The sequence below is a fragment of the Mauremys reevesii genome, unplaced genomic scaffold (genome assembly GCF_016161935.1).
Source record: "Mauremys reevesii isolate NIE-2019 unplaced genomic scaffold, ASM1616193v1 Contig1, whole genome shotgun sequence".
NCBI lineage: Eukaryota > Metazoa > Chordata > Testudines > Geoemydidae > Mauremys > Mauremys reevesii.
The window spans coordinates 1,096,976-1,110,392 of NW_024100715.1; the positions used below are offsets into that span (position 1 = coordinate 1,096,976).

General features: G+C 54.5%; 2 protein-coding genes across 2 annotated transcripts in view; both read left to right on the forward strand.

Moving 5' to 3' along the window:
* The window catches only part of LOC120392479 (E3 ubiquitin-protein ligase TRIM7-like), a 43,885-nt gene extending 35,247 nt beyond the window's left edge, over positions 1–8,638 (forward strand). Inside the window, exons 6-8 of the mRNA XM_039517260.1 lie at positions 3,564–3,679; positions 5,058–5,090; positions 7,209–8,638. Coding sequence (XP_039373194.1) covers positions 3,564–3,679; positions 5,058–5,090; positions 7,209–7,741 — 682 coding nt within the window. The 3' untranslated portion in view covers positions 7,742–8,638. The remainder of the gene's footprint in view (positions 1–3,563; positions 3,680–5,057; positions 5,091–7,208) is intronic.
* The window catches only part of LOC120392475 (bromodomain-containing protein 2-like), a 37,067-nt gene continuing 32,133 nt past the window's right edge, over positions 8,484–13,417 (forward strand). Inside the window, exon 1 of the mRNA XM_039517253.1 lies at positions 8,484–8,494. The gene's annotated coding sequence lies outside the window, so the exon portion shown is untranslated. The remainder of the gene's footprint in view (positions 8,495–13,417) is intronic.

Here is a 13,417-nt window from a genome sequence, read left to right on the forward strand (position 1 = left end):
CCCATATTAATTAGATAATTTGCATTAACACAGATGCTTTCTGGCTTGCTTTTTACTTGTAACTCCTGCTTGTAAACACTGAAAGAAAACATCATCACTCACAGTGCGCTTAGAGCCTAATACAATTTTAATTACATAGCACTGTATACGTTCTTCAGCTAATTTAAGGAAATTGTTCATAGCCAAATGATTACAATCTAAGAATTTCTTTGCCTGAATTTATTTACAAACATTTCAAAGACACCAAGAACTTTTCTCTTTAGTACGTTTACAAAGTTCAACTGCTGTTCCCTCCAGCAACTAAAGAGTTAACTTTTCACTCTCCGTTAAATCACTTGATTGTCTCCTAACAGCCACTTATTAATTCAGATTGCCATTTCAAATATCCTTTTGAGTATTTTAAATCCCCATGCTTATAGTCACTTACTCCTTCCTGTCACTACACCCTGAAAAGTTTTCAACCTGTTTTCCAATTTCTCTGTCTGTTGCCTGCTCGCCTGGGCCCGATCCTGTTTTCCTCGCTGAACCGTCACTACAAGTGTAGCCAGGAGGGTGGGCTTCGTAACTAGCCCCCACCCTTCTGGTCTTTGCCCTAAAACATTTTTATGTACAAGACTACCCGAGTCCTCCCTTGTGAGGCTTGCCACCTAGGCAAAAATGCATAGCTCATTGGCGTTTAACTATTCAATTTCCTCTTGTAGCAAACACACTGCTGTTACGGCGTATGCTGAGCACAAATGGTTAAATTTTAACAAGTCCCTGAAGGACTGGTACTTGCTTAGCCAGGGCTTCCTTTTCTAACTGGAAGTCCTGTCTCAAGGCCTGCAACTTGCCCTAGCACAGGTTTGAGTTGCCGCCTGGTTCATGATCTATGCCTTTAATTGCTCAATTCCAGTTATCAAGTACACATCTCTTCCCTTTTCTCCAACTACTCTATTGCCCAGTCCTGCTACGACTGGGGTAGATCCACCTGCCACCCTTCCGGTCAACCAGGGTGGAGAGAAAAATGCTAAACCCCTCTCCAGTTCTCAGACTCACTGCAGCTGAGAGTGGGCTCACCTTTAATCATGCAATCCTCAACATATAACACCAACCGTACCAAACAAAACAAACATAAAATAACAAGGGTAAAACAAATAGATGGTGTAAATTCTGCAGGGCTCCCCCATTCTCAATTGCTCACCAAACTGTGACAAATTTCTGTTACCAATTTATGCCTCATGTCAGGTGATCAGACTGACACTGCAGGACATTGGGGAAACACACCATATAATCAAATTTTAAAGCTTCATTAGAAATAATAAAACAACAATGAAGAGTGTTGGGAACACTCCCACATTACTCAGGAAGAACATGAATGCTTCAACCCTTAAGCCACTTTAATACTCACACATGTCCAAACTGGCCACGTCTATATAACGTTCAGAGAAGGGAATAGGTAGACAGGAGATTATCCTGTATGCAGCTTGTTCAGAATTTCCAACATGCTCCCGCTCTCAGGAGAGCTGTTCTTTACACCCTGGAATCTCCTGCGGTGTCTCTTTCAGAGATTCCAGTTCAGATTCCAGCCTGTGGCTTCTCCAGTTTCACCAAGTCAAGCTGAATTTCAAATTAACCCGTTCCTAGACAAATTGCTCACACTGTGTCAGAGGCTTTTCTTTGGTGATTAAAAGCTCCTTTGAGATATATGATCTTATCTAGATTGAAGGTACCTTCTAATGGGCATTGTTTAGATAGATTTTCATGCGTGTAAAGATTCCAATTCTCTAAATACCTGCAGGTTTTAAGACCATAATGTACGTACATATAATATGCTGGGGTACCCTTAGGGGGTGAGGTGGAATATTTAGACTGTCCCCCATTTTCCACTTACACACACACCAAAGCCATTATTTCCTATTACCACGATGCATCTTATCTTGCTGCACAGTCAATAAATTCAGATGGCGTGAGCCCAACAGAGACAGACGTCCCCACGGACAGTCTTCCTCCCAGTGTGGCTCTGGGGCATATGCTGGGGGATTTTTTTTTTACAAGAGCTTTCCATACAGCTTTAAACATACAGCTCCAAAAGCTACCCAGTTCCAGAAATCTTCTTTCAATTTTTAAGTATTAGAGACAATGGGGCGTCCCCCAGGCACTTACTGCCAACTTGTCCCATTTGATAAGGGGACTCTAACCCCTCTTTCCCGCGTCGAGGTAAAGGGACTCTAACCCCCACCTCCCGCGTCGAGCGCTCACTTACCTCTCCAGGGGACTCGAACACCTGGACTGGGACTCAAACCCAGGCTGGGACTCTAACCCAGACTACTTGGATCCTGTGCAAACCTGGACTGGGACTCTAACCCAGACCTGGACTGGGATTCTAACCCAGACCTAAGTTGTCAGGGACTCAAACCCCGACAATCTGCACTGGGACTCTAACCCAGGCAACCTTGACCCTACTCAACAGGTAGGTGGATGTTGCTGGATTTCTACGAGCTACAGCTGGTTCACAGAACTCGCCTTATCGCCAACGCAGAGATCAGATTACCAGGCAAGGCTCCTCTAAACCAGAGGATGCGCGCTGCGTTGCCTCAGAGTCTGATCCCCCGCCGGAGAGTCAGACAAAGTCCCGACCGGAGTCGCCAAAGATGTCGGGGACTCGAACCCCAACAGCAAAGTTCGTTGTCTGACCGCAGAGAGACAGGCAACACCAGCAAGGTCCAAAACAAAAGCTCTTTATTGACAAGTGCACGTGTCAGTAAAGAACTGCTCGTATCCGAAGAGAACCAGCAGCCTTTACAGCTTAGTACTAGCCTATATAGACAGTTTTATTACGTCATAAATTATTCACTTCACACAACCCATATCCCACCCCCCTTTGGTTAGTAACAAACCCTAATAACAAAGCACATCTGTCTTTCTTTATAATGTAAGCAAGTTGTGATGCCCCAGCAACTTTCTTATCAGCATAGTTGCCAAGCAGCAGACACTGGAAGACAGGAGTTAACGCAGCTGGTAACTTGAGGAATGCACCTCCCTTTCTTATCTCACTTTTTCCCAGGGCTTTATGAAACATGCTGACTTCAGTCAGATTGGCATAACTGGTTTTTGTGCTACATCTTTATTCAGGCCTAACACCTGTAACCGTTCCCATTTATTCTTATTCTTTTCTTTAAATTGATTGTTAAGTAAACAACTTGTATTTGCTTTAAATTGTCTGGAATAATCAGTGGGTCAGGGAGGTGCCCAGTGCAGAGAGGGTACCCCGGAGTGGGGACACCTTAGCCCCTGTCCTAGGTGGCCACAGCAGGGTTGGGGGTTGAGCCCCCCAGGAATCCTGGGCCCAGTCTTGTTGGGGCTACGAGAACTCTGCCAAACAGGAGAGTCCTCAAGGGCAGGGAGGCCTCTGGGTAAAGGAAGTGGGAGCGAGGACTCAGATCCTTTTGCTAGCCCACTTCACCGGGGTAGCACAGAAGCCAGGAAAGTTCCCCACAATAGCGGGGCCATTCCCCCGCTTACATTAGTAAAACACAAATATGACCGAACTTCACAAGGAGTAACACTGGGTTGTTCTTCAGATACGAGAGGGAGAAGTTTCAGAACCCAGTGGCCTTTTCTTCTGAACTGAAATGGAGAATCGGGAAATCTTCTCAAAACTCTGCAGTTCTGGAGACCATAGTGAAGAAATTCAAAGGTAATAAACAGTCACCTGGCGATTTTCTCACCTATGTTACCCTGATAACTGACAGAGCTGGGGAAATCTCTTAGGGACAATGATTGTGGATGGAGATAGTCAGCTAATCATTTGGAAGCTATGAATTCCCTACCCAGCTCTCAGTACGGCCCACACACACTGGGTTAGGGGGCTGCATTCAGACTCCCTGGGGGTTTCCTTTCTTAGCAGCTGTGAACATTAACCTGAGCTTGAGCTTCCTGCTGAATTCACTGTTTCTGGAGTATGTTTGTTTGGATCGTTTGTCTGCAAGGCCTCCGGTGTCACCACAGTCCCTCTCTTGCTTCAGAGCAGGGCTGGGGAACCGTTTTTTTATCACAGGCCATTGACCCACAGAAAAAATCAGTCGCTGACCACTCACCCACAGGGGGACAAAGAGGGGGTGTGGAGGCCGCGCAGGGATTGCAGAGGCAGTGGTGCTGGAAGAATTTTTACAGTGGGGGAGCTGAAAGCCAGTGGTCCCCAAACATTTTACCTGGCACCCCCCTTACCCCTGTCTGTGCCCCCTCTCCCCAGAGCGGGGGCCAAGACTGGGCTGTGGCTCTGAGGGGGGCAGGATGGGGTAAGGGGGCTGAGGCTGGGACCATACCTGGGGACTGGGGCAGAGTCCTGGGTACGGGGCCAGCAAATGGGAACCCCCCCCCCCCCCGCGTTCCTAGTTCCCGCAGCTCTTCGCAGAGGTAGGTTCCCCACCCCTGCTTTAGAGATTCTCCACCTTTTATCCTCCTGAGCTGCAGAGAATGAGACCCCCAGGGCTGCCAGGAAGGATGAGCCAGATTTACTGAGTGCTAATGATTGAATGCTAATCAGTGACACAGTGTCTGTGTGTTGGTCTGTCTGTGAATGATGTGTTGGTTTCAGAGGGTTTCTCTACACAGCAATTAAACACCTGTGGCTGGCTGGTGTTCGCTGACTCCGGCTCAGGAGGTTCGGGTTGGGCTGGAGCCTGGGCTCTGTGACCCTCTCCCGTCACAGGGTCCCACAGCCCAGGCCTCTGCCCAAGCCCGAGCATCTACCCCGCAATGAAACAGCCCCAGTGCCCCAGCCCTGCGAGCCCACGTCAGCTGCCATGGGCCAGCCACAGGTGTGTAATTGCTGGTAAAACATCTCTGGGTCTGTCATGTTACCTTAGGTCATGTCCTTAGTTTTAATGTTTGGGGTTATTTAGTGACGTGTGGAATGATTTGTACTGGTCTGATTTGCACTTAATCTCCTTCACTGGAACTTCATAAAGTTTGTTTTCCTTTCATTTTGCTTTTGTGTTAGAACATTAACAATGTGAATATATCCCTAAACACGACAACCTGACATTTAGTCTTTCCCCCATTTCTTCCTCTAGACTCACTCTCGTCCAGACAGCGGTTGGACAAAGGTAAATTTCTCGTATCAAAGGTGGAGTGAAAACTTTCCTATGAATTATGGGGGCTCCTTGGCAGCACCATAGTTCAGGTTTTGTTTCAATTTTGCATTTGACAGGAGCTGAGCAACATATTCCTGGTGGCTGCCCAGATCTTTCCTAAAAACAGAAAAGTCGATTCTTTTCTCTATTTGAATTTAGAATTTGTAACTAGCGGTTGGGTTACCCAGATGGGCTGGGGTGCGAGAGAGGGGGCGAGCCGTGGGTCTCCGCAGAGATCTAAGAGTTTAAAAATGAGCCTTTTGGCAAATCAGAGAGGAACATCTCACCTCATTCTCAGAACTCTTTATGCGCATACATCACATCCCCTGGCCATATTATTATTATTAGCAAATGCACAAGTGGTACAGTGAAGAATGGGAAAATCCAACATACAAAAATAGACATTTCTGTTTTCTCTCTACTTTATAGGTCAAAAGAAAAAATGTTAAAAATGTCAGAAGGGGTTCGGTAGACATCACCTGTTCGCAGACAGGCCAACTCTCATGAATGAATCGTGAGAGATGCGATTTCTCAGTAAAATTAAGCCTCACTCATGATCTCACCATAGAGCCGTGGCTGAAAAAAAAAACCCGACATTTGAGAGCTATAAAAATGAGGCTGAATTTTACTTAGAAATCCTGTCAGGTGCCCTGGGCGCGGCTGGGGCTCCCGGGGTCACCACCCCAGTGCGGCTGCTCCCCTGGCAGCCTGGGAAGTGGGAGAGGGGTCCCCACTGTAGCCCCCAGGCCTAGGCAGGGTGAAGAGCCCCAGGAGGAGCAGAGGTGGGGCTGGGAGGTTTTATTATGGCCTGGGGGCTGCAGGGGGCCTGAAGTGATTGGGGGGCTGATGGGCTGGGGGCTGTATTGCTGGTGGGGTCTGAGCAGAGGGTGAGTGCTGGGAGGGTGAACTGAGGGCAGTGGATAGGGGTGCTGAACTGATGGGGGGTGATGATGGCGCTGGGGGACTGAATTGGGGGGGTTGGATGGGGACAGAGCTGATGGGGGCTGTGGGACAGGATTAATTGCTGGGCAGGAGATGGGCAGATGTGGGGTGAGAACTCCTGCAGCAGGAGCCAAAATCCCCTTCCCCAGGACATGCGGGAGAGTGGGCAGCACTGACTGTCACATGCGCAGCCCTGGGGAGGGGCCAGGGGGTGCAAACACCAAGAGACTGAGCTAAAACCCACAACAGAATCCTTTAAAATGTCCTGATTGCTGGGCCCTGTGATCTGCTGGGAGCCTCCTGTGCTGCCAGGGTCTCTGATCACATCTGTGGGGAGAGGTGGGTGCAGGTGGGGAAAGGTTCCAGGGCCTGACTGTCAGGCCCGTTCGTGCTGCTCTGTCAGAGCAAAGGGGTCTTGATGTGCCTGGAAACAGACCCCAGAAAATAGCTCCGGTGCCAGGGAGCCCCACCCCCCCCGGTCCATGTGAAGTTGGCACAGGGGCTGCACAGCAACTCTGCCCCCAGCCGTTATTGTAGCAGTGGGTTGGGGCCAGGCTGGGGGCCAGGTCCGGCTCTACGGGGGTGCGGGGTCCGGGGCGGAAGTGACAGATTCGTCTCTTCTGGGACCGACTGCGCCAGCCAATCGCAGCAGCCCGCGGGGCCCCCCAAAGCGCAGGGCCCGGTGTGGTCGCCCCGATTCGCACTCCCCAGGGGCGGCTCTGCTGGGGGCACAGACAGGAGGCATCACACTCTGGCTGCTCTCTGCTTCGCAGCCCTGAGGCCCCTGGAGCGAGGGGCCAGGCAGACTAAAGGAAGGACAAAGGTGGCTTAAAACCAACTCCCTCTGACCCCCTTCGTCTTCCCCCCCAGCACAAGGATGGAATCACTGAGACTCAGACTCTGGGTCTGGGGCCTGGCTCAGCCGAGCTGATCCTCTCGCTCTGTCCCTGAACTGGGTCTGTCGGGGTGTGAATCCCCCCGGCCCAGGGCTGAGATCTCAGCGCTGCTCCCCGTGCAGAGCTGGGTAAATCCGGGAGGGGGGAGGTTGTCTGGTTCACTCCCCAGCTTGGGCAGGTTCTGTCACTGACACGATCAGACCCTGCCCCAGGGCTGAGCTCTGCCCCTCACGCTCTGATTCTCTCTCTGCAGCGAACGTGACTCTGGATCCAGACACGGCCAGTCCCTACCTCATCCTGTCTGCGGATCGGAAAAGTGTGAGATGGGTAGACACATGGCAGGTCCTGCCCGACAACCCTGAGAGATTTGACACTTGGACCTGTGTGCTGGGCTGTGAGGGATTCACCTCGGGCCGACACTACTGGGAGGTGGAGGTGGAGGAGGAGGGGGGAGTCTGGGCTGTGGGGGTGGCCAGAGAGTCTGTGAACAGGAAGGGATGGATCCGCTTTACCCCTGAGCGGGGGATCTGGGCTGTGCTATGCAGTGAGGATCAGTACTGGGCTCTCACGTCCCCTGAGCAGAGCATCCCCTTCCCCCCAAGCTCAGCACCCCGCAAGATCCGGGTGTATCTGGACTATGAACAGGGCCAGGTGGCGTTTTTCGATGCTGGTACCGGGGACCCGATCGTCACTTTCCCGCCGGCCTCTTTCGCCGGGGAGAGAATCCGCCCGATCTTCCTGGTTGTTGATTGTAGTGGGGTTGGTGTTAGTGTGCGGCTCCTCTAGCCCCTACCCCCCGATCTCTATGACCCTGGAGGACTCAGCCCCCCCCCCTCCGCTCCTGGGCTGAAGGGGGGTGATGGTCTACCCGGAGCTCTATGGCTGTGGAGGTCTGTGTGAGGCGCTCTAGGATCAGTCTCTGTGCTCCTGGGAGGCCAACTCTGTGTGGAGTGGGGGGGTCCCACCAAGGAAGGAGGGAGCCCCCCTGTGGGAGGGACCCAGACGAGCACCAGGGAGAGACCCCTCAACTCGGGGGGAGGGGAGAGCAGGGGGGGAGCCTGGCTGAAGAGGGGGCTGGAGGGAGGGGACAGCCCAGAGGGCAAACCAGGCGCCAGGCGGGGGAGGTTCCCAGGAGACCAGGGGCAGGTGTCGCAGGGGAAGCAGAGCTGGGCAGGGAGGACCCAGCTGCACAGACAACGTCCTGCCCCTTGGCTTGGGGTGCACAGAGGCTGGGGACCCGTCGGGCCCCCCAGGGTTCCCCCAATCAGAGCCCAGGACAGGAGTCCTCTGCTCCCCTTCAGCGGCTCTTCCAGCTGCGTTAGCAGGACACTGGGTGGGGGGTTCGGACTGACGAGCTCCTAAGCGCCCTGGGGGCAGCGTTTGAGTCTCGCCAACTCTTGAGAACAGGCCACTTCCACCTTAATTGAATTGGCTCGTTAGCACTGAGCCCCCACTCGGTCCGGCAGCTCCCCTCTGTTCACGTGCCGTGTGTTTATACCTCCCCCCTGTATGTTCCACTCCCTGCAGCCGATGAAGGGGGTTTAGCCACGAAAGCTTCTGCCCAATAAACGTGTTGGTCTCTAAGGTGCCACAAGGACTCCGCGCTGTTTTTCCTGGGACACACTAACACGGCGACCGCTCTGAACCCCTCTGAGATCTGTGGTTCCTGACACACGGGAGGATCGGACACTGATCTGTGGGCCAGGGGGTGGGCGTGTTTGGCAGGGAGTTTGGGGAAAGGGGTGCGGGTGCAGGCTCTGGGAGGGAGTTTGGGGGTGGGATGGGGTGCAGGCTCTGGGAGGCAGTTTGTGGGGAAGGGGTGGGGGTGCAGGCTCTACAAGGGAGTGTGGGGCTGGGAGGGGGTATGTGGGGCGGGGTGCAGGCTCTGGGAGGGGTTGGGGTGGGAGGGTATGTGGGATGGGGTGCAGGCTCTGGGATGGGGTTGGGGGTGGGAGGGGTATGTGGGGTGGGGTACAGGCTCTGGGAGGGGTGGGGCAGCGCTACCTGGGGCTCCAAGGCGGGGCAGGGGCCTCCATGTGCTGCTGCCCCCAGGCACAGCCCTGCAGTTTCCCATTGGGTGCAGGGCACTTGGGGTGCCTCATCCCGGGCCTCAGGGAGGGGCCGGCAGACGCGTGGAGCTGGGTCCCTGGGAGAGCACTGTGGGGGGGGCAGCGGGTGGGGCCACTTGGCCCCGAAACTGCTGGAGCCCCACGGGCCACATTGGGGAGGCTCGCGGGCTGCGGGTGGAATTTGAGCCCCCTGCAGTAGCACATGATGGGGCGGGGGGGGGGGGCGACGGGATGAAGAGGGAATGCAGGCTGGCCCCACTGATTAGGTGCCACTGACATGGACCCTGGAGCAGAGGGGGAAGAAGAAGTGATGGGAGTGTTGGTGTCACTAGGCATAAATCTAGGTAACTCGGGAGACTGGCTCTGGGCCTACGTGAACCCAAGTACCTCTCTGTGAAGCGCGTCTGTTCGCCTCACTAAACGTTTGTAACTCCCGCGCTCTGTGCTGACTGCTGGCAGCTGCTGCAAGGCCGGTTGGCACTAGATGCAGCCAATACTAGATACGATGGGCGGAAAGCAGATGCTGTCATCAAGGTTATATGCATGAGAAAATACTCCCCACAGTGGGAAAAGTACAGAGAAAAAGAAACAAAGGCTGTTGAAAATAGCAATTCCAGTCCTGAGAACCCCTGGGGAGCATTTCTTGCTCAATTTTATCCTACTTTTTCTACAGCAAGTTACAGTGGATCCGTGTATTTGATTGGGGAGAAATGAAGTAACAGCTGCCAGAACTGAGCTTGAGCCCTCTTGAATTGTGAGGTGTTCAAATCTGGAAGGCAGGTGCTGGGTGTATGTGCGGGGCGGGGGGGGGGGGGAGCTGTGGGTGCCGTGGGGAGCACAGCAGCATGTAGGCAGCAGCGTGTCTGGAGCTGCACAGAGCCAGACACGCTGGTCTGAGTGGCTCTGGGAGCTGTAGTTCCCTGGTTAGCTCCCTGCCTATAGAGCCAGCCCTGGAGCAGGGAAAGAACTACATTTTCCAGCATTCCCTTGGCCACGACCCACTGGAAAGGAAGGGGGGGACCTTATGCGGCAGCGTGTGCTGTGAATGGAGAGTTGCGCTGTGAATGGGGAGGGATACAATATTTTAACATTAAAAAACAGGACACTCCAGGGGGAGGGAAGACCCACCCTGCCCCCCTCCACTCCCTCCGCCTGCCCCCCACAGACACCCCCACCCGTCCAACCCCCCCCTCCCCTGATCACCACCTCCCGGGACCCCTGCCCCTAACTGCTCCCCCGGTCCCGCCCCCGATCTAAGCACCACTGCTCCCTGTCCCCTGATTGCCCCCTCCTGAGACCCCACCCCCGACCTGTCCCCTGACAAACCCCTGGGACTCCCATGCCGATCCCACCACTGCCTGGCCCCTGACTGCCCCCCTGACCCATCCAGCTCTGGGCTTCCCCTTTTCCCCCCACCTGCACCCTCCTTCTGCCGCAGCCCTGGGTCACTGGTAACTCGCTCCCAGGGCGGGTCATTCAGCAGGAATTTTGGATGTGCCCAGAACACAGACAGGATTGGTTCCCATATGGTTACAGAGCTGCAGTAAAGGGGAACAATTTTCAGCTGGTGGGATTGGAGGAGATCTGGATGCAGATTATAAGACTGTCCTCCATAAATGAGGAAAAGTTGAGGTGCCTTTATTATTCTTTTGTTCCACTCTTTCTTTCTCTGGGGAATTTGCCAATGCAATATCACTGTCTTCCTTTTAAACAAATAAAACTTAAAAAAAAAAAAAGAAGAAGAAAAAAAAGGCACTGGCTGTTGAAAATAGCAATTCCAGTCCTGAGAACCACTGGGGAGCATTTCTTGCTCAATTTTATCCTACTTTTTCTACAGCAAGTTACAGTGGATCAGTGTATTTGATTTGGGAGAAATGAAGTAACAGCTGCCCAAACTGAGCTTGAGGACTCCTGAATTGTGAGGTGTTCAGAGCTGGAAGGCTGGTGCGGGGTGTTGGTGCGGGGCGTGGGGGGGGGGAGCTGTGGGTGCCGTGGGGGAGCACGGCAGCATGTAGGCAGCAGCGTGTCTGGAGCTGCACAGAGCCAGACACGCTGGTCTGAGTGGCACGGTAAGGGGGCTAGGGGTTGGAGAAGGGGTAGGGAGTTCCGGGGAGTTCCGGGGGGGCAGTCAGGGGACAGGCAGCAGGGGAGGTTGGATGGGGCGGAGGTTTGGGGGTAGTCAGGGGCAGGGAGAAGGGGGTTGGATGGTTCAGGGGGCAGTCAGGGGACAGGGAGCGGTGGGATCGGCATGGGAGTCCCAGGGGTTTGTCTGGGGACTGGTAGGGGGTGGGGTCCTGGGGAAGTTGGGGGTCTCAGGAGGGGCAATCAGGGACAGGGAGCAGTGGTGCTTAGATGGGGTGGGGTCCTGGGGGCAGTTAGGGGCAGGGGTCCCGGGAGGTGGTGATCAGGGGACGGGGGGTTGGATGGGTTGGGGTTTCTGTGGGGGGCAGTTGGAGGGAGTGGATGGTGGCAGGGTGGGGCTTCCCCCCCCCCAGTGTCCTGTTTTTTAATGTTAAAATACTGTATCCCTCCCCATTCACAGTGCAACTCTCCAGTCGCAGCACAGGCTGCAGCGTAAGGTCCTCCCCTTCCTTTCCAGTGGGTCGTGGCCAAGGGAATGCTGGGAAATGTAGTTCTTTCCCTGCTCCGGGGCTGGCTCTATAGGCAGGGAGCTAACCAGGGAACTACAGCTCCCAGAGCCACTCAGACCAGCGTGTCTGGCTCTGTGCAGCTCCAGACACGCTGCTGCCTACATGCTGCTGTGCTCCCAAGCGGCACCCACAGCCGCCCCCCCCCAATGATACTGCATTGGCAAATTCCCCATAGAAAGAAAGAGTGGAACAAAACAATAATAAAGGCACCTCAACTTTTCCTCATTTATGGAGGAGAGTCTTATAATCTGCATCCATATCTCCTCCAATCCCACCAGCTGAAAATTGTTCCCCTTTACTGCAGCTCTGTAACCATATGGGAACCAATCCTGTCTGTGTTCTGTGCACATCCAAAATTCCTGCTGAATGACCCGCCCTGGGAGCGAGTTACCAGTGACCCAGGGCTGCGGCAGACGGAGGGTGCAGGTGGGGGGAAAAGGGGAAGCTCAGAGCTGGGACAGCACAGGGTGTGTGTGGGGGAGAGCCCAGGGCTGGGGCGGCGGGGAGGGGAGAGCCCAGGGCTGGGGCGGCAGGGGGAGAGCCCAGGGCTGGGGTTGGGGTGGGGAGAGCCCAGGGCTGGGGTTGGGGTGGGGGGGGGGGAGGGGAGAGCCCAGGGCTGGGGCAGCAGGGGGTTGTGGCGAGGAGCCCAGAGCTAGGACGGGGGGCAGCCAAAATTTTTTTTGCCTGGGGCGGCAAAAAACCTGGACCCGGCCCTGCGGCTACCCCCTGATACTGGGAGGAGAAAGGAAGACCTTATCTGCAAGCTCTTTGAAGCAGGGATCTGTCTGCAAACTCCGAAGCCCAGTGTCAATGTGCTCCAGGGCTTGTACTCTACACATTGATGGTGTACTGGGTGCTTCCATCTTGGAGCTGGAAGACGTGGATGGTGTTTGCTCCTTCCCCAGAGATGAACCCCAGCACCCGCCCGTCGCTCTTCATCACCATCTTGGTGTTGTCCTGGATGCACTGGGGCTCTCTGGAGAACCCATTCTGTGCCCGCTCCAAGCAGGACTTCAGCCCTTTGGTCATCTCCCTCCAGCAGATCATCTTGACCATCACTTTGTCCAGGTTCTCCAGGCTCAGCACCAACATCCCACTGGGTAACTTCTCTACTGGACTGTTAAAGCTGGGGAGCGGCACTTCATAGCAGGGCACCCCATGGCCGCAGGAGACCTGGATGTTGCTCTTGCCCTGGCCTGAGACAAACAGCAGCTGCTGCCCCTCGCAGCGGGTCACCAGCCGGGTGTTCTCCTGCAGGCAGCCGACCTCCTGGCTGATCGTCAGCAGCGCGTGGTCCAGACACTCCTCCATGGGGCGAGAAAGGCCACCCAGGGACGCCAATCGATTCCGCACCTTGGCGATGTTCTCCACGCTCAGCACCCCCGGGCGGGTGAAAATCAAGGCACAGGGATCCATCATCCGTCCCTCGTGCCGGTCCCAGGTGCCGGTGGAGAATGGGAGTGGATGGAGGCTTGGTAACTAACACACTAGCTCTGAAAGTGGGAGAGGAAACAGGTCATGGGGTCTGAGATCTCCCTTTGAGGCACAGCTGAGATGAGTGTGTGGAGGACTCAGCCTCGTTGGGGGAATGGAGCCGGTGGAAAATGAAACGTTGGGTCTGATTTCAGTTACACTGGAGCAATTCCACTGGCTTCTCGATTTACACCAGAGTCACTGAATCTGGCCCTGATCTCCATCCCTAGGACGCCTGAGTTCTAACCTGTCTCTGGAAGGCCAGGGGG